The 21,005-nt window shown below is 33.9% G+C and overlaps 1 protein-coding gene across 10 annotated transcripts in view; it reads left to right on the top strand.

The window, feature by feature from the left end:
- TERB1 (telomere repeat binding bouquet formation protein 1) overlaps positions 1-21,005 on the top strand; it is a 45,388-nt gene that overhangs the window by 2,525 nt on the left and 21,858 nt on the right. For all 10 annotated transcript variants that reach the window (XM_023637135.2, XM_014738303.3, XM_023637136.2 and 7 more), the window contains 9 exons: positions 645-707; positions 10,691-10,801; positions 10,997-11,125; positions 12,964-13,095; positions 13,965-14,025; positions 14,121-14,236; positions 14,339-14,461; positions 19,271-19,423; positions 20,696-20,827. In XM_023637135.2, the coding sequence (XP_023492903.2) occupies positions 677-707; positions 10,691-10,801; positions 10,997-11,125; positions 12,964-13,095; positions 13,965-14,025; positions 14,121-14,236; positions 14,339-14,461; positions 19,271-19,423; positions 20,696-20,827 (988 nt within the window). In that variant the 5' untranslated portion in view covers positions 645-676. The remainder of the gene's footprint in view (positions 1-644; positions 708-10,690; positions 10,802-10,996; positions 11,126-12,963; positions 13,096-13,964; positions 14,026-14,120; positions 14,237-14,338; positions 14,462-19,270; positions 19,424-20,695; positions 20,828-21,005) is intronic.

The raw sequence follows: 21,005 nt of genomic DNA, 5'->3' as shown, positions 1-21,005 counted from the left end.
GAATCTGTTACATTTTTCTAAAACATCGGTTTAGCATTTTAAAGGATATGAGAAGCCATTTCAGCGTTGCCAGTTATTTTTAAAATTCTTCTAACAAATGATATATAAACAAAGATTTAAGCTCAATAGTGGAATACTGTGTTGAAAGAACCATGGATTGTTAGAAAAATTTTTAGTATTAAACTTAGCTTGTTAAGAGAAATGCTATTCCAAAGTGTGTGTTCAACTTCTGATTCTGATTTTTGGAGGGGTGCCCAATCTGAAACAGTGGGATGAAAATTTATGGGAAAGAAAATAAGGAAGTAGGACCAGAAGAAGATCAGTCAGATTCAGTCAACCAATCATCCATGTGTTTATTTAATGTGTTGAATGCCTGTGGTGCTTAAGAAAACCGGATGCGCTCATGTATGTTTTCAAATTTAATTCCTGTAACAACTCAATGAAGTAGGAACCGTCTACTTTACATTTGAGGAATCTGAGCCTCAGAGAACTTAAGCACGCCCTGTATCACACATCCAGTAAGTTGTAGATTCAATCCCTGTTCGTCTGGTTTCAGGAAAACTATTCTTTCCCTACCCTTTTGCATTTATAATGCTGAAATTCTCAAACATTGATTTAAATTGAGAAAGCACTTTATCTTATAGATGAAATATAAGGAGAAAGAATACAGACAAGCATGGAAAGTGAGGACACAAAGAAAATACAAGGTGAGAAATTCATGGATCATAAACAGTCATGCACTGCTTAACAACGTTTCGGGCAACTGCAGACCACATATATGACAGTGGTCCCATAAGATTCGTACCATGTAGCCCAGGTGTGTAGTAGGCTATACTGTCTAGGTTTGTGTAAGTTCACTCTATGATGTTTGCACAGCAATGACATCGCCTAATGATGCATTTTTCAGATATATCCCCGTCGCTAAGTGACATATAACTGTATCTGGAATTAGTTTTATAATATATTTGTGGGATATACTGCAGATTATCTGACAGGATCCAGGAAATGAAAGAATCATTCAGCAATTTATATAAATATTTTTTGTGTACGTACACTGTGCCTGTCACACTGACTTCAGAAAGCTGACATTCTAATAGAAAAAGGCGTGCTGATAATTAGAATACCATATGATAACTGGTTTATTGGAGGTATGTACAAGAACAGTGAGAACTTGAGAGAACCACTATCAAAGTATACCTGGAAGTACAGATTTCAGAGTTGTCATTAGAAAGATGGAAATTAAATCCATGGGCATGGAGATTAACCAGACAGGAAATATATAAAAAGGAAAGGATAGGGAATAGTGTTCTTTAATGCATACCGTTACATAAGGGTTTGGCTGAGGAAGAGGGCCCTCAAAAGACAGAAAAATTCAGAAAGGTGAATGGAGAGTCAGGAATGTGATATTTTGGGAATTAGCCTTAAGAATGCTTCATCAGAAAGATTGCTTGAGAGCATTAGTGTCAAATGTCCACAGATGATGACTGAGTTATCCACTGGATTTTGCATTTAGGAGGTCATTTGTTTTATTAACAGTACATTTAATAAACTTCAGCCAGATTGCAGTATGTTGAGGTATGGTTGGGAAATAAGAATCTGAAGACAATATGAAATAGCTTACTCGTCTTAAAAGCTTGACTGAAGATATACGGCAGTAGCTAGAGGGAGGTTGTAATGTTAACAGGTTCTTATAAGGGGCATAGAGACAAGGGAATATATGAAGAGTGAATGGGCATTCTGGAGAAGAAGATGAAGAAACTAGAGAGAGGATAATCGTAGACGCCCCTCTCAGACCATTTATCGCACTACGGAAATTACCTACATCCTTCTCTGTCTCCATCACCAGATTATGAGTTCTTGGAATCAGAATCCTGTCGGGTACAGAGTGGATGCGTAGTAGGCATTCAGTAAAGATTTGTCAAAAGAATAGAGTTTTAAGGAGGTCATGAGCCTATAATAGTGTCTTTTGAGTTGCCTGTGAGAGAAATCCAACTCAAACCAGTTCAAGCAAAAAAGGAAATGTATCAGTTCTTACAGCTGGGAAACAGAGTTGTGAGGAAGAGTTCTCCAAAGAAACCGCAAGGAGGAGGGAAATCATTCTGGACAGGAAAAACCCCCACCAAACTATAGTAGTTGTAGTCACTAAAGGGTCCCAGAACACGGGTGAATGGATTAACCATGAACAGGAAGGGAGCTGGATACCTGTTCTGATATTGCAGAGGAAGAGATAAGAATGGGTGTGGCTGTAGATATTTTGTAGGAAGTCTGTACTGTAGAAAGTGTTTCGGGAATTCTGTCAGGCCTAACTAATCTGTGTCTTTTTGACTGAGGGTTTATTCTGGTGTTTGTAATCTGCTTTGCCCAGAGAGCAAGGCAAGCCAGAGATGCCAGGTAATTAATGACCCTTTCCCTGGGAGCAGCCCTAAGCAAATGACCGATGGGAGTTGATGGATAAATACTCTTCACCTTCTGGCAGGGATGACTCTGAGACACATGGCTCTACCCTGGCTTCTAGAGTTTCCCAGTAGGATTAAGCTCTAGTTACCCATAATAATAACTTTCTTTTGTCTGTCTTCCCTTTCCTATTTTACCTTCTTAAAAAAGTGCTTGTGCTCAAGTCCCTGTCTCGTGGTCTACTTCTGGAGAAACCCAAATTAAAACATAAAATGGAAGAGAGTGAGATGTGGGGCTGGGGTTGGAGGTTTGAAGAGAGCTGAAGATTTAGAATAGCCTTTGAGGAAAATGGGAGGCAAAGCAGAAGGGAGTGGGAGATAGAGCTGACCTTGGATGGGATTACTAAGTAGAGTCAGGGGCTGTAACTTGGAATGCATACAAGATATTTGTAAGGTATAACTGCTTAAATTTTTTTTTCCTTTAACAGTGCCCAAATTTGAGCTGAAAAAACAAAGAAAGGAAAGTGTTTCTGAGTCTTGATTAAGATTATAAGATATGTTTATTGGAAAGACTAGGAGTCAAAAGAATCCTAGCAAGATAATTGGTGAGGTGATGAATCCTGGCATCTGGGATGAATAGGGAAGGAAGTGAAATGAGAAGTCTTGGAGAACTTAAAGGAATTAGAGATCTTAGGGGTCAAGGAGTAAATATAAGAATAAGGAAGTAAGACAATTGAAAGAATTAGGGGAAATATTCAAAAAGTAAAATAATAGAGTTGAAAATATCAGTGATAGAGCTGTTTTTGACTAATGACAAGGGTCCAAAGTTTGGCCTTGGAAGTGACTAGCCAAATTTACGTACATTTTGAAATTTGGAAAGGAAAGGGACTCTCTGTTTCCCGACATCCATGTCAGTCACCCAAAAGAACTGTGATAGGGGCTGCTTTGGTCATTTGGTCAACTGCAAAGCATACTAGTAATTTGGTTTTTTATATATAATAACTTTATTAAGATATAATTAACATACCACACAATTTGCCCATTTAAAATATATAATTCACTTGTTTTTAGTGTATTCACAGTATTGTGCAACCATCACTACAATCAATTTTGGAACATTTTCATCACCCCCCAAGGAACTCCATTCTCTTTAGCAGTCACCACCCCCCGCACCCCTCCCCCCTCCCCCCACCCCCCTGCAACCCTAGGCACACTAATCTATTTTCTGTCTCTAGATTTGCCTATTCTGGACATTTCATACAAATGAAATCATATAATATGTGGGCTTTTGTGACTGACTTCTTTCACTTAGCATAATGTTTTTAAGGATCATCTATCTTGTATCAGTATTTTCATTCCTTTTTGTCACTGAGTAATATTTCATTGAATGGAAATATCATTTTATTTATCCATTCAAGAGTTGATGGACATTTGAGTTTCCACTGTTTGGCCATTATGAATAATCCTGCTATGAACGTTCATGTATAAGTTTTTGTATGGACATATGTTTTCATTTCTCTTAGGTATGTACCTAGGAGTGGAATTGCTGAGTCGATGGTAAATTTATGCTTAACCTTTTGAGGAACTGCTAGACTGTTTGCCAAAGTGGCTGTACTATTGTACATTCCTACGACAATGTATAAGGGCTCTACTTTCTCAAAATCCTTGGTCAACACTTGTTATAGATTGTCTTTTTGATTGTAGCCATCCTAGTGGATGTGAAGTGCTATCTAATTGTGGTTCGGGTTTGTATTTCCCTAATGACTAATGATGCTGAGCATCTTTTCTTATACTTACTGACCATTTGTATATCTTCTTTGGGGAAATGTCTATTTAAATCCCTTGTGTGGTTTTTTTATTTACATTTAAAATTTCTTTTGTCTTTATTGTGCTATATAACATACATAAAGTACATGCACACACACACACACACACACACTCACCCCATTTAGATAAAGCCCAGGTTAAGAAATAGAACATTGCTACCACCCAAAGGCCTCCAGTGGACTCCTACTCAATTACAGCCTTATTGCTACCTACTAGAAGTAACTCTATCCTGACTTTTTTTATAATAATTTCCTTGCATTTAAAAAATTTTACCATCTGTGGGTACGTTTCTAAATAAAATATTTTTCTGTTGTGAACTCTGTTTGAATGGAATCATACTTTATGAATTTTGTTGTTTCTTGCCTCTTTTGCTCAATGTTGTTGTTTATGAGCTTTGTCCATGTCATGGCATGTAGTTGAGTTCATTCATTTTCATTACTCTATAGTAGTGCTCCATTGTATACTAAATCACACCTAAAAAAGCCAATTCTAATGTTGGTGGACGTTTGGATTGTTTCCAGTTTGGGCCTATTGTAGAAAATGCTTTTATGAACATACTTATGGATGTATTTTGGTGTTCATGTGCTCAGATTTTTTTTTAATTGAGGTAACATTGTTTATAATAATGTTTATAACATTATATAAATTTCAGATGTACATCATTATATTTCGATTTCTGTGTAGATTACATCATGTTCACCACCCAAAGACTAGTTACACTCCATCACCACACACATATGCCTAATCACCCCTTTTGCCCTTCCTCCTCCCTCCTTCCCCTCTGGTAACCACCAATGCAATCGCTGTCTCTATGTGATTGTTTGTTGTTGTTTTTATCATCTACTTATGAGTGAGATCATATGGTATTTGACTTTCTCCCTCTACCTTATTTTACTTAGCATAATACTCTCGAGATCCATTTATGTTGTCACAAATGGCCAGATTTCATCGTGTCTTATTGCTGAGTAGTGTTCCATTGTGTGTATATACCACATATTCTTTATCCCTTCATCCCTTGATGGGCACCTAGCTTGCTTCCAAGACTTAGCTATTGTGAATAATGCTTCAGTGAACATAGGGGTGCATGTATCTTTACGTATTCGTGTTTTCGTATTCTTTGGATGAATACCCAGCAGTGGAATAGCTGGATCGTATGGTAATTAGTCTTAATTTTTGAGGAATCTCCATACTGTTTTCCATAGTCGCTGCACCAGTTTGCACTCACACCAGCAGTGTATGGGAGTTCCCTTCTCTCCACATCCTCTCCAACACTTATTTCCTGTCTTGTTAACCATAGCCATTCTGATGGGAGTGAGGCGATATCTCCTACATGACACTAAAAAGCTTCTGCATAGCAAAGGAAACCATCAACAGAATGAAAAGACGACCTCACAATTGGGAGAAAATATTTGCAAACCATACAGCTGATGAGGGGTTAATATCCAAAATATATAAAGAACTCATACATCTCAACAACAAAAAAACTAAAAACCGAATTAAAAAATGAGCAAAAGATCTGAACAGACATTTCGCCAAAGAAGATATACGGATGGCCAGCAGGCACATGAAAAGATGTTCAATATCATGAACTATCAGGGAAATGCAAATCAAAACTACAATGAGCTATCACTTCACTCCCATTAGAATGGCTATAATTAACAAGACAGGAAACTACAAGTGTTGCAGAGGATGTGTGTGATTTTTAATTGGATTTTTTTTATTATTGAGTTTTAAGAGTTCTTTCTGAACACAATGCCTTACTGGATATCTGATTTGCAGATATTTTCTTCCAGTCTGTGAGTTTTCTTTTCACATGCTTGATGATATTTTTTGAAGCTCAAAAATTTTCAGTTTTAAGTCCAATTTATTCATTTTTTATTGCTTGTGCTTTTATGGTATACTTCAGTTTTTGCTGGCTTGCTTATTTTCTTAAGGAATTATTTAAGGGACTAAGTTGCATAGCCTGGAGAAGATAAAACCGAGTTGTAGATGTCAGTGGGTGCTTTAGCTGGGAAGGGAGGGATTATGATAGGAAATGTCAAAGTACGAGAGGGGTGTACAGAAGGAAATAAGAGGAGTATGTAGGGACGTTTCTTGCACTCTGCACTTGTGCCTAGAATTGGAAATCACCATGCCCCATCAAAAATCCTCTTTGGCATGTTATTGATGATGAGTGGCTTATTGATATCCATACAGTCAAACTTTACGGTTTCTATTAATGTAGAACATGACCAATAAGTGTTTGCTGTTGCTCCGAGACAACTTAATGATAACCTTTGTACTATGGTTTTTCACTAACAAATTGAGTCATGAATTATTTCATTGCCAGTTGAATTTCTTTCAAGAGGAAGACTATTGATTGATAATAGATTTTAGTTTTTTTAGTGTGCTCCTCTATATTTTTATGTCCTCCCTTCATCCTGTATCTATGAGAACTTTAAATGTTAATTCATGCATATGTCAAAGTCTATATACAATTTTATTTAAATCCTTAAAAGCAAGATAAGAAATTTTTTAAAGTCTCTGGTAAAGAATTTTATAGGAAAATGACCATCTATTGTTTTCCTTTTTAGCTGCAAATAAGTATTTAAAGTTTATATTTTGATAAGTTTTGACATATGTCTATACCTATGCAAACACTGGCACAATCAAGGTATGAACATATCCTCATGCTCTTTTTTAATACCTCTCTCCTATCCCTTTCCGGACTCCCCTTCCCCAAGCAACCACTGATCTGCCTTCTGTTACTATAGTCTACTTTGCATTTTTTCAGTATATGGAATCACATAGTATGTACTCCCTTTTTGTTTGGTTTCTTTCACTCAGCATAATTATTTTGGGATTAATCCATGTTGTGGCATATATCAATAGGTAATTCTTTTTTATTGCTAAGTACTATTCCATTGTATGGTTATACCACAATTTCTTTATTCATTCATCTGTTGATGGACCTTTTAGTTGTTTACAGTTTTTGGCTATTACGTAGAATGCTGCCATGAACATTTGTGTATGAGTCTTTGTATGGACATATATCTTGTTTCTTTTGGGTAAATGCTTAGGAGTGGAATGGCTAGATCAAATGGTAGGTATATGTTTAACAACTTATGAAACTGCTGAACTTTCAAAGTGGTTCTACCATTTTATCTTTCCACCAGCAGTATATGAGAGTTCCAATTCCTTTATATCCTCGCCAACATTTGTTATGGTCAGTCTTTTAAATTTTAGTCATTCTAGTGGGAATGTAATGGTATCCCCTTATGATTAAAATCTGCATTTCCCTAATGATTAATGATGTTAAGCAGCTTTTTGTGTGCTTATTTGCTATCTGTATATCTTTTTTGTTGAAGTATCTGTTCAAATCTTTTGCCCATTGTTTTATTGAGTAGTTTGTCCTCTTATTGTTGAGTTTTGAGAGGCCTATATATTTTCTGCATGTACATGTGCTTTGCAGAGATTTTCTCTCAGTTTGTGGCTTGTCTTTTATACACTTCAGAAAATACTATTAAGAGAATGAAGTTTTAAATTTTGATGAAGTCCAATTTATTCTTTTTTTCCCCCTACAGATTGTGCTATTAGTGTTGTGTCCAAGAAATCTTCACCTAACCCAAGGTTGCAAAGATGTTCTCCTGTGTTATCATTTAAAAATTTTATAGTTTTAGATTTTACATTTAGGTTTGCAATCCATTTTGAGTTAATTTTTGTCTAGCGTGAAGTATGGATTCAAATTTTGTTTTATTATGTTTCTGAATACGGATATGTAGTTTTTCTAGCACCATTTGTTGAAAAGACTATTCTTTTCCCTCTGCATTGCCTTTTTACCTTTGTAAAAGATCAGCTATTCGTATATGTATGGGTTTATTTTTGGACTGTATTCTGTTTCACTGATCTATTTGTCTATGTTGATGCCAATATTATGCTCTTTTGATTACTATAGCTTTATAATAAGCCTTCAGTTCAGGTAGTGTTAGTCTTCCAGCTTTATTCTTTTTCAGAATTGTTTGGCTATTCTAGGTCCTTTGTATTTCCATATGAATTTTGGAATCACCTTATCAATTTCTACCAAAAAAGCCTGTTGTGTTTTCATTGAATCTAGAGATCAATTTGGGGAGAATTGACGTCTTTTTTTTTTTTTTTAAGATTTTATTTTTCCTTTTTCTCCCCAAAGCCTCCTGGTACATAGTTGTATACTTTTAGTTGTGAGTCCTTCTAGTTGTGGCATGTGGGATGCTGCCTCAGCATGGCTTGATGAATGGTGCCATGTCTACGTCCAGGATCCCAACCGATGAAACCCCGGGCTGCCAAAGCGGAGTGTGCAAACTTAACCACTCAGCCACAGTGCCGGCCCCAAGAATTGACATCTTAACAATTAGTCTTCCAACCCATTATTTCCCTTTATTTCAATCTTCTTTAATATCTCTCAGCAGTATTTTTTTTTTTTTGAGGACGCTTAGCCCTGAGCTAACTTCTGCTGCCAATCCTCCTCTTTTTGCTGAGGAAGACTGGCCCTGAGCTAACATCCATTCCCATCTTCCTCTACTTTATATGTGGGATGCCTGCCACAGCATGGCTTGCCAAGCGGTGCCATATCTGTACCTGGGATCCCAACCAGTGAACCCTGGGCCGCCAAAGTGGAACGTGCACACTTAACGGCTGCACCCCCCGGCCGGCCCCTCTCAGCAGTATTTTTTAGTTTTCAGTGTACATGTTGTTCATATCATTTGTCAGATTTATCCCTAAGTATTTCATATTTTTGATGCTATTGTAAATGACATTGTTTTTAAATTTCAATTTCCAATTGTTTATTGCTAATATATTACTGATTTTTGTATGTTAAATGGATATGCTAAAATTTTACTATACTCGCTTATTAGTTCTAGTAGCTCTTTTGTAGATTCCATCAGATATCTACGCAGAAGATCATGTCACATGTGAATGCAGATAGTTTTCCTGTTTTCTTTCCAACTTGGATGACTTTTATTTCTTTTTTCTTAACCGATGGCACTGGCTAGGTTCTCCAATACAATGTTAAGCATTTCTTTGTTCCTGATCTTAGGGAGAAAGAATTCAGTTTTTCCCTGTTAAGTATAATGTTCAGTGTAGGTTTTTTCTTTTTTTTGTAGGTATACTTTGTCAGGTTGAGGAGATTCCCTTCTATTATAAGTTTGCTGAATTTTTTTTTTTGGATCAGAAATGAATGTTGGATTTTAATCAATTGCTTTTTCTACATCTATTGAGATGACCATATGATTTTCCTTTTTAATTTGTAGCATTACAGTGACTGATTTTTCAAATCTTAAGCCAACTCTGCGTTCCTGGGATAAACCGTCTAGGTCGTGATGTACTGTTATTTTAATATATCCTGGGATTCAATTTGCTAACATTGTTTAGACTTTTTGCATGTATATTCATGAGGGATATTGGTCTGTAGTTTTCTTTTTTTCTTTCTAATGGCTTTGGTTTTAGTATAACGATTATGCCAACCTCATTGAATAAGTTGGGAAGTATTCCTTCTCTCCAAACTTTGGGATCAGTTTCTGTAGAACTGATACTATTTCTTCCTTAAGTGTTTGGAAGAATTTACAAATGAAGTCATTTGAATCTGAAGTTTTCTTTGCAGGAAGATTCTCTGGATTTCAATTTCTTTCATAGATATAGGACTATTCAGGTTATCTGTTTCTTCTTGAGTGAGTTTTGGTAATTTCTGTCTTTCAAGCAATTTCTCCATTTCACCTAAGTCATTGAATCTGTAGGTATGAAGTACGTAACATAAAGTAGGTATGTACATAACCATTATTGTCTTTTGAATATCTATAGAATCTGTGGTGATGCCATCTCTCTCATTCTGATATTGGTAATATGTATCTTTGCTCCTTTTTTCCTGATTAGTTTCACTAGAGGTTTATTGGTTTTATTGATCTTCTCAATGAGACAGCCTGTTGTTTTTTTGTTTTCTATCTCACTGATTTCAGCCTTGATCTTTATAATTCTCTTTCTTCTACTTACTTCAGGTTTAATTTACCCCTTTTCTAGTTTCTTAAGGTGGAAGCTGAGGTCATTGTTTTTGAGACCTTAATTCTTTTCTAATTTAGACGTTTAATGTTATAAATTCTCTCCTAAATACTGCTTTAATAGCATTCCACAAATTCTGACATGTTGTATTTTCATTTCATTCAGTTCATTTCTAAATGGCAGATATTTAAACCAGTGTAGCTTTATTTAAAGAGAATAATATTTGGCTTTTTCTATTCATATATTTCATGCAAGGGGAAAACCAAGTAATTATAAGTTCTTTTATTTAAAGAACGTGTTTCTTTTATATATCTTTATTGTTTGTTAGATTATAAAAGTAATATACACTTATTATTTGAAAAGAAAACTTTACAAAGATATGTATTTAGAAAGTGAAATTTAAGTGGTTAGTTTTTGAAAGAAAACATTCAGTTTAAAATAATGAAACTTTTGTTCTTTAGAAATGAAGACTGACCTGAACTTATTATTGGAGTGTCTAAAGTATCAAATGGACAACCCTTTTTCACAAAAGGAAGCTTTGGTCACTATTCATTCAATTTGTCACCAGAACAGTAAGACATGATAATGAATTTTTATCTGTGGTTCTAGTTCTTGAGTATTGCGATATGTGAAATGTGCCTAGTTCTTTGTCTTCCACTCAGTTACTCTACATGTTATATTACTGTGTTCATGTGATTTATTTTATCTATAAAAGAATAATCCAAATAAATATCATTTCTGTTTTGTTTTCTCTGCACACCCTACAGGTAATGCAGGTGTTTATTTTAGGGAAATTGGTGGTTTGACATTTGTAAAAGATCTTGCAAAGTCAAGTGAACATAACGTGGTAAAAGAAGCAGCCTTGTATACATTAGGAACTGTTGCAGAACAAAATGGTAAAATACTAAAACTTTATTTTGTGTTTTCCTTCACATTGTGTTATACTTTAACAAACTACTAAAAAATAATTTTAGAATGAAATTCATTTTTTTACATGTCTGGATAGATTTATCCAGGTACTTTATTTATTTATTTAAATTAATGCATGCTAGAGATTTTATTTAACATTAATTTGTGAAGGAATAAGTAAAATGTTACAACTGTTTCAAAATTAGTGGCAAAACAATATAGGCATTTAGGAATGCTGAAATGGATTTATAAATAGGCATATAACTGGTCAGTATTTGCAGGGCAAAAATCAATTGCATTCCGCTGGCCAAAATGTTTTGCATTTCTATGAACAAGAATAACTTGCATTACTATCAGTTTTATATAATTTACAGAGTTGTAAAATAGCCCAAAGACTGTGAAAGGCCCAGATAATCTAGAAGGGTGTGCTACACAGGACGTTTAGTAATCATTTTCATCCATTTCAAAATCTTTCACAATTTTTCTTGCTATTAATTGGAAATGTTTTTTTAATTTTATCTTTTACTATGCTTAACCATTTTTCTTTTTGCCATGCAAAAGTTTTTTTATTTTTATGAAAATAAAATTCATCAATCTTTCCCCTTTTTGCTTCTGGATTTTGAGTCATAGGAAAGTTTTCCATACTCTCAGGTTATAGGCAATCCACCCACCTTTTCTTTTGGTACTTGTATGGTTTTATGATTTAGTTTTACATTTCCTGTCCTTTTTGAACTTTCCTGGGTTATGGTATGATGAATGGCTCCACTTCTATCTTTTTTTATATGGTAATCCGACTATCCTAACACTTCTTTTTAATTTATTTTTCTGTTATATTTATTATGTTGATATGCATTAGTTGTTTCCTGTTCTTACGCTTATTAAAAAGTAGGTTTGTTTCACATTGATTTGAGATACTGCCATTATCACTTAATGAATTTTAATATGTGGTGGTGTACCTCTGGTTTTTTAATTCTGTTCATTGTCTCTATATCCAGGTAATTAAATCAAAAGATAAAGATAACTTACAACCATCTTGTGTGTGGGTAAATATATTCTGGGTATAGAAATTGTTGTTGGCAAAAATATTTTCTGTAGTATACCTGAAATGAGATTGAATCTAAACCATTGTTTGTCAAACAACTTTATATTCTTATCTTTTCATCCATTAAATATATCTTCATCATTTGTTAAGAACCAAGCTCTGTGCTAGGCATTGGTAATAAGTAAGATGTAGTCCTTCCCTTTGAGAGAGAGTCTAATATCTAATAGCTGGTTCTGCACACTGGATAAAATGGTAATTATATCCCTATATTCAAATTACTTGAAAAAAAATTCTGTTTATTGCATGATTATCACACACAAAAAACCCCACTGTCAGGTATCATTTTTGCTTTTTGAAAACGTATCTTTATCTGTAGAAAAGTCTTAAAACAATAGGACAGTTATCATTTGTATCTGTTTTCTAAAGCAGTTTTATGACTTTTCTTGAATTTTTCTCTTGCTGTGTTTTGTTACTAACCTATTCTCTTCAAATTTTTTTGTTATATTTTATTTTTTGTTAGGTTTTTATTGGAAATTCCATGAGATTGTGATACATGTTTTAGAGCCTAGATTGAGTACTGCTTAAGATATTGCTTCTTTCGTCTACTAATTTACTAAGCACACATCAATTTGTCAGAAATTTTGTTGTATGGCTAATAAATGTCAAATGAAATGAGATCTGGTTAAGAACCATTCTGTCTGGCAACTTTATATTTTGTTCAGCATATCGTAAAACTTGTTTGTGCTAATACATAGAAATTAAAATTATATTTTTATATTTCAGTTTACTGTCAGCAGACTTTGTGCACTTCAGAATTGTTTGAAGACTTAGCTTGGTTCTTATCTGATAATGATTCAAACACAAATTTGAAAAGAATGTCTGTTTATGTTATTTTGGTTCTAGTTTCAAATAATAGTAAGTACATTTTCTTATGTTGTAAAAACATTTTAAAAAATAATAAACTGGAACAGTCAATATTAATCCTTTTATTCTAAGCTTTATATCAGTGTCTTTTTTAATGTTACTAATTTCTGAGAACTACTAGCTTTAAAGAAAAGAGAATTAATAGCATACATTTAATTGTTTGATTGAAATTTGTTAATTTTAGGAAATAGTAAAGTGATATGTACTATTTAATTAACATTGAAAAGGAACAGCTTTAAAGCAAAAGAGAGTCATTTAATGAATTAATTTGGTTGATTTTTCCAGTGAATTGGCCAGTTAGTTACAGTGTTTACTGTATCAGCCAGCAATAGCTTTAAATTTCATATAGCTCTTAGCTAGATTTGGGTTTTTTTTTTTTTAGCTTTTAGTTTGGAATAATTTTAGATTTACAGAAAAGTTGCAAAGAGAGTACAGAGTGTTCCTGTATACCTATTGCCCAGGCAAAGTTTATTTTTAAACGTTGCTTTATTTATGTCTTCAAATTGTTAAAGATTTTATAAGCATTTAAAACACGTCTAGATTTTATTTTTCTATTTTGAATTTATGTTTTTCTGTTTTGGAGCATACTTTGGTATTGCAACACAGAACCATGCAAAACAAGTGTTTTATAATTTTTAGAGGAAATTTTAATACTATCATTTTATAAACATAGGTAAATGTATTTTCCGTAATAATCTTGATGACAGATTTTTATCCACTATAATTCTTATACTTTGTAATGCTTTAAAGCAATTTAAAAGTTACTTATTGAAAATACTACTTAAATGTCATTTTCCATTTTTGCAAAATTATTTCTAAATAAAAATCATATTCATGTAAAGTATGACTATTTTTTTAAGGGACTGGACAAATGCTTGTGAGAGAAACAGGTTGTATAACAATTCTGTCACAGTTGTTCAGGTAAGCAAATATAAATTTCTTGTTATTAATTATTTATTACTTAAGACCTTAACACATTTGTATTAATTTGCTTCCTTTTCTTTTTAATCTAATAGGACAGCTCTTTCAAAATATGAATTGAATTTGTCAGATAAAAATGTTTTCCAGAGTTATCAGTTGTGGTCTTCAGTGTGTAGTACTCTATGTGTCTGTGTCAACAATCCTCAAAATGGTAATTATCTCAAATATTTAAAGGTAAAAATAAAGACAAAAACAAATGAAAGCTGACATTTTCCAAATATATTAAGGCATGATTGACTTTGTCTACTTTCAGATGAGAATCAAATGCTTTGCTGTTCACTTTTCCCACATGCTAATGACTGGCTAATCAATTGCATGAAACCTGAGATAATTCGCCCTATTTGCTCATTTATTGGACTTACTCTTGCAAATAACAGTAAGTATTTATTATTCTCTAGGTTATACTTGAAGAAAAATATTTCAAAGCATAACAAAACTTGTTGAATTAATTAAATTAATGGATTGATTTTATTACAGTGACTTGGGTCATTTTGGATGCATTTGGACTATTGCAGATAGGAAAATCTTAAAAGTAGATATTGTTAGGAAGATAGTGGGAAGATGGTGGCAGCATAGTTTTGAATTTCCCCAGATACCCTCACAAAACAGAATAGCTGGATAAGCAAACTGAAAACCCACAGATTGTGTTCTTTGACTACATGGAATTAAATTAGAAATAAGTAAAAATAAAACATCTATAAAAGCCCTAAATATCTGGAAATTAAACAGGCCAGTACTAAAGAAAGCAAGCTAAAACAAAAAAATACAAACCTGTCAGTCAAAGAATAAATCATAAAGGAAATTAGAAATATTTTTACTGAATGATAATGAAAATACAACTTAAAAAAACTGTGGAATGCTCCAAAAGCAGTGTTTATAGGGAAATTTATAGCATTAAGGCTTGCTTAAGAAAAGAAGAAAGCTCTCAAATCAGTTATGTTAGTTTCCACCTAAGAAACTAGAAAACAAAGCAATTTGAACTCAAAGTAAACATAAGAAAGGAAATAATAAAGAGATCAGAAAAAGAAAAAATGAAATAGAAAAAGAACAGAATAGAGAAAATTCAATGAAACCAAAAGCTAGTTCTTTAAAAAGGTCAATAAAATGGATCCTTCAACCAGACTAATCACAAAATAGAGAAGACCTAAATTACCAACATTGGGAATGAGAGGTGACATCACTATAGATCTTAACAGATATTAAAAGGATAATAAAGGAATAGTAGAAAACTTTATGCCACTAAATTTGACAACTCATCTGAATTGGGCAGATGCTTTGAAAGACACAAACTATCAAATCTCATTCAAGAAGAAATAGATTACCTGAATGTTCCTGTATTATTAAAGAAATCAAATTTGTAGTTTAAAACCTTAACACAGAGGAAATTCCAGGCTCTTATGGCTTCACTGGTGAATTCTACCAAACATTTAAGGAGAAAAAAATAAAACTCTCCATTAATTATTCCAGGAAATAGAAGTGCAAGAAACACTTCCCAACACGTTTTATAAGCATTACTCCCAGACTACAACTAGAAAAAGGCAATACAAGAAAACTATAGGCCAAAGTCCTGTATGATCATAGATGCAGAAACCCGTAGTAATATGTTAACAAATCAAATGAAGCAATATATAGAAAGGATAATACGTTATGACCAAGTGGCATTTATCCTAGAAATGTGAGTTTGATTTAACATTAGAAAATTCACCATATTCACAGACTAGAAAAGGAAAATTACACAATAATCTCAAAATATGCAGGAAAAGCTTTTCACATAATTCAATATACATTTGTGACAAGAGCTTTTGGCAAACTAGGAATAAAAGGGAACTTTCTCAGTATGATAAAGGGCCTCTATAAAATACTGCAGCCAACATACTTAATGGTGAAAGACTTGATGCTTTCCCCCTAAGATTGAAAAAAAGCCAAGGATGGCCACTGTCACTACTTTAACATTTTACTAGATGGTCCAAGCCTGTGCAATAAGGCAAGAAAATGAAATGAAAGGTATAGAGATCGAAAAGGAAGAAGGAAAAACAGTATTTATTTGTATAGGATGTGGTTGTCTGTAGAAAATCCCAAGAGTCTACAAAAAAGCTACTACAACTAATAAGTAATTTTAGCAAGATTGCGTGATACAAAGTCATATACAGAAGTCAATTGTATTTCTATATACTAGCCACAAACAATTGGGAACTTAAGGAAACTATCATTTACAATAATATCAAAAAAACTAGATACTTAGGGATAAATTTAATGAAATATGTGCAATGTCTATATGCTGAAAACTATAAAACATTTCTGAGATAACACCTAAATTAATGGGGCGATATACTCATGGATTGTAAGACTCAATATTGTTAGAATCTCAGTTCTCAGATTCATCTCTAGATTCATGGCATTCCCTCTCAAAATCCCAGCAGGCTTTTTGTAGAAATTGACAAGCTGATTCTAAAATTTACATGGGAAATGCAAAGGGGCTAGGATAGTAAAAACTGTTTTGAAAAAAGACAAGAAGTGTAGGATTTATATTACCTGATTTCAATACTTACTATACTATAATCAAGAAAGTGTGGGGGGCTGGTCCCATGACCGAGTGGTTAAGTTCACGCAATCCACTTTGGTGGCCCAGGGTTTCGCTGGTTCGGATCCTGGGCGCAGATATGGCACTGCTCATCAGGCCACGTTGAGGTGGCGTCCCACATGCCACAACTAGAAGGACCCACAACTAAAATATACAACTATGTACTGGGAGGATTTGGGGAGAAAAAGGAGGGGAAAAAAAAGGATTGGCAAGAGTTGTTAGCTCAGGTGCCAATCTTTAAAAAAAGAAGAAAGAAAGTGTGGCGTTGGTGTGAATCTAGACATATGAGATCGATGGACATAGTAGATCCCAGAAATAGGCTCATACATATATAGTTGTTGATTTTCTGCGGAAGTACCACAATAATTCCATGTGGGGAAAGATAGTCTTTTTTAACAGATGGTGCTGGAAAAAGTGGGTATATATATGCAAAATATGAATCTCAATCCTTATCTTACACAGTATACAAAAATTAACTTGAAATGATCCATAGACCTAAATGTAAGAACTAAAACTATAAAGCTTCCAGACAAAAACATAGGAGCAAATCTTCATAACTTAGGAGTAGACAAAGATTTCTTAGGACACAAAAAGCATGGGCCACTAAAGAAAAAATTATAGACTTCCCTGAAATTAAAATGTTTTGCTCTTCAGGGATCTTGCTAAGAAGATGAAAAGGCAAGTCATAGACTGGGAGAAAAATATTTGTGAAATATACGTCTGATAAAGAACTTGTACTCAGAATAATAAAGAATTCTTACAAATCAATAAGACAGAAAACAACCTAATGATTAGAAAAAATAGGCAAGATTTGGACAGATACTTCAACAAAGAAGATATGAATATTAAATAAGCACTTGAAAATATACTCAAAATCATTAGTCATCAGAGAAATCCTAACGAAAATCCCAAGGAGATGCTACTGTATACCCACTAGCGTGGCTAAAAGCAAAAAGGCTATATTAAATATTTGATGAGAATGTGGGGCAACTAGAACTTTCTCATACATTGCTGGTGTCTATCTATATTCAGGTGTTTAAAACCAATAGTCATGTTTTATATGCAAAGGAACATATCTCTCTAATTTGAAAAATTGGAGTCTATTTCCATGATGCTTTCATATTTCCTCTTTCTCCAAAAGCCAACTTGGAAGAGTAATAGTCATAGGACCTCAATACTCTTAGCAAACTGGTATGAAATATAGATTAGAGGAAATTTGAAATATTCAGTGTACAGGTGTAGACTAGGATATTCTACTTATAAGTCTGAATTTTCATTACATAGGCTGTAACTAAAATTCTTTGTGGTAACAATGCCATTTTCGTCTAAGTGCTTAAAAATACTTCCTTTATTCAGGATTTTTTGTTTTTTTTTTTTTTTTGGCTGAGGAAGATTTGCCTGAGCTAACATCCATTGCCAATTGTCCTCTTTTTTTTGTTTGAGGAAGATTAGCCCTGAGCTAACATCTCTGTCAATCCTCCTCTATTTTTTTGCGTGTGGGATGCCGCTACAGCATGGCTGGTGAGCGGAGTGGGTCCATGCCTAGGATCCGAACCCATGAATCCTGGCCGCTGAAGTGGACCTTGCAAAACTTTAACCACTTGGCCATGGGGCCAGGCCCAGCATTTTTTTTTTTTAATGAAAATACTTTGTAGTAAAGAAGCCAATTTTGGAATCTGCATAATATTGAAAATATTTGCTTGTCCTTAAATATCACTTCCTAGCAGTTCTTTTCCCAGAAGCAGAAAATTCTGAACATGATTATTTTTTTAGATTAAGATCTTTGTGTTTTATTGAACAATACGAAAAGTAGTATTGGTGTTTAAATCATCTTGGCTCAATTTATGGTACTAGGATAGACTGGGAAGAGGTTTGTGGCATAATTATAATCACTAGTCCATATATTCATTTGTTATTAGCCCATTGCTGGATAGGGGCTGTGGAGACTATTGAATGCACAGACCCAAGGGATGCTTTCCCATCAGAATCATTTTCAACAGGAGAACAAAAGGCTTTAGATTTTAAAAAAGTTTATCTGTCATTGAATCTTTCCTTGGAATAATTGTTGGAACTCAATAATATGTTATAATTTTATGCTCCAAGAAGTAAAATAATTAGGCTTAAATAAGATGGATGAAATATGTGTTCTTTTGGAACAAATTACTTTGCCCTTTGTAGATTCAAGCAATCTGAGGAATGAGTTATGTTGGGATTCAGAAATAGGCAGCTTGCTAATTGCAATACCAAACTGAATGAATGAATCTGTTCTTTATAGCTCTATTGAAAGACTTGAGTTAATAATGTCATTTTTACAAAATATACCAGTTCTCACTAAATGAAACAAAAAAGATGCCTAAAACACAGGAAAGAAATACTGTATTATACATGTACTTGTACTATGTCAAAGTGAGTTTCTTACATAAATAATCTATGTTATGTCTATGTATATGCACAGGTAAAGATTAGATTTTTAATTCTGTAATTTTGAGATTTTTACCATTTGAAAAAGTCAAGTTAATGTTATACTTAGTGTGAATTAATTGAATGAGACCATACACCTGTCCTATTTGAGATATTCATAGTTTTGCTACTTTATTCCTTAAGCATATGTTCAGAAACACTTTATATCTGTGGGTGGACTGGATGTATTGTCTCAAGTTCTTGTGCAACTGGAATCTGATTCACACAAGACTCTTTCCAGTGCTAAGCTTGCAGTGGTGGTGACAAAGACAGTGGATGCGTGCATTGCTGATAATCGTGAGTGAAAATGCTTAGTAATTTTTCTACAATTGCGTTTTGTTTGAATTTAGCATGGTGAGAGTTGAAATGGTAGATTGAACCCTAACGTGGCTTGGACTTCCAGTTTCTCACGAGTGGGAGGGAATCTTAGAAATTATCTAGTCCAACCCTTTATTTTCCCATGGAGATTATGACTTCCCCAGGGGTTCAAATCTAGGTCTTCTGAGTTTGTCTAATGATAGAATCAAGATAAGATTCTATCATTCCCAAACCTTTGTTTCGCTTAAAAAGCAACATTAAATTAAAACGTTTAGATGAGAAATCAAGGGACGTTTTGGAAACATAAGGAATGGAAAGCCCAATTTACAGATCTTTTAGGATTATATAAAGAATTAAGGTATGCCTCTTTCTGATAAGTATGAGGTTTAATTTACCCAATGCACCATAACTAGTGAGTCGCAGAACCACACTTGAACCCATGGCTGCTTCTCACACGCACAAACAATGAGGAATGATAGTCTGTGAATCTTGGTAACAAGCAACTCTTGACATTCGCAAATAACTGAAAAAAAGCAGATAATTTAAAAAAAAATCAGTTATTGAGGGCCTGTTATGTGTTTGGCTCTATGTGAGCTGTAGAGATACCAAAATGATTAAGATATAGTCCCTTAAGGAATTCACAAGTTTATTATTGAAATCAATATTGTTAGACTCTGGATAAACTCCTTTAAAAGCCTCATGAGGAGAAGTATAGCTTACATGGTGGACTTCTTGAATTTTGTGACATCTCAGCGTAGCTTCAGGTATGCTTCATTACATCATTCACATCAGTAGAACCATAGCCAGTGGATAGTGTATTTCAGTGACAGGCAGGAACTGGTTACTTAGCAAGGTCTTTACTGTCCAATCTAGATAAGAAGAGGCGTGTAAGGTGAGATTTAGCATATACAACTTTAGTAGGTAATATCATTACTTCATATTCACAACATTATGCAGGACAATTAAGAAGAAACCATTCTTCAAAAAACTTACTTTAGTAAAATGTCTTTAGTATGGGAAGAGGGATTAATGAGGGCCATATAGGCCACCATCTTATTCCAATGCATTTATTTATATTCACACATATATATACACATACACATTAGATGTTATATGAGATATGAATATTAGATCTTATATAGATATATAATATCATTCTCCCAGGATAAAATCTGAAAAGTAGTATATGTATAGTTATAAGTTTTAAGTTTGTACTTACTATCTTTTTTTTAATCTATTTTATACCAATAGCTACTTTTGGGGTAGTACTAGCCAAATACCACATTGTTTCAAAACTTCTAGCATTACTGCTTCATGAAAGTCTGGATTCAGGAGAAAAATTTAGCATCATGCTTACTCTTGGTCATTGCACAGAGGATTGTGGTAAGTACTGGATTTATTTAATGTGCTTATTAAAATAGTGGAGTAGAAATATGCTTTTGTTTTTTTCCCCTTAGTCATATGGAAGGCCGTTACTCCCTTTCTCCCAGTCCTTCAGGCACTAAACCAATCGTTTTGCTCCCCTTCCTTCTTCATCCATTCCATGCAGTCAGTCATTAAG

This window comes from Equus caballus, chromosome 3 (genome assembly GCF_041296265.1).
Source record: "Equus caballus isolate H_3958 breed thoroughbred chromosome 3, TB-T2T, whole genome shotgun sequence".
Lineage (NCBI taxonomy): Eukaryota > Metazoa > Chordata > Mammalia > Perissodactyla > Equidae > Equus > Equus caballus.
The sequence above is the reverse complement of the archived record's forward strand: the minus strand, read 5'-3'. Positions and strand labels throughout refer to the sequence as shown.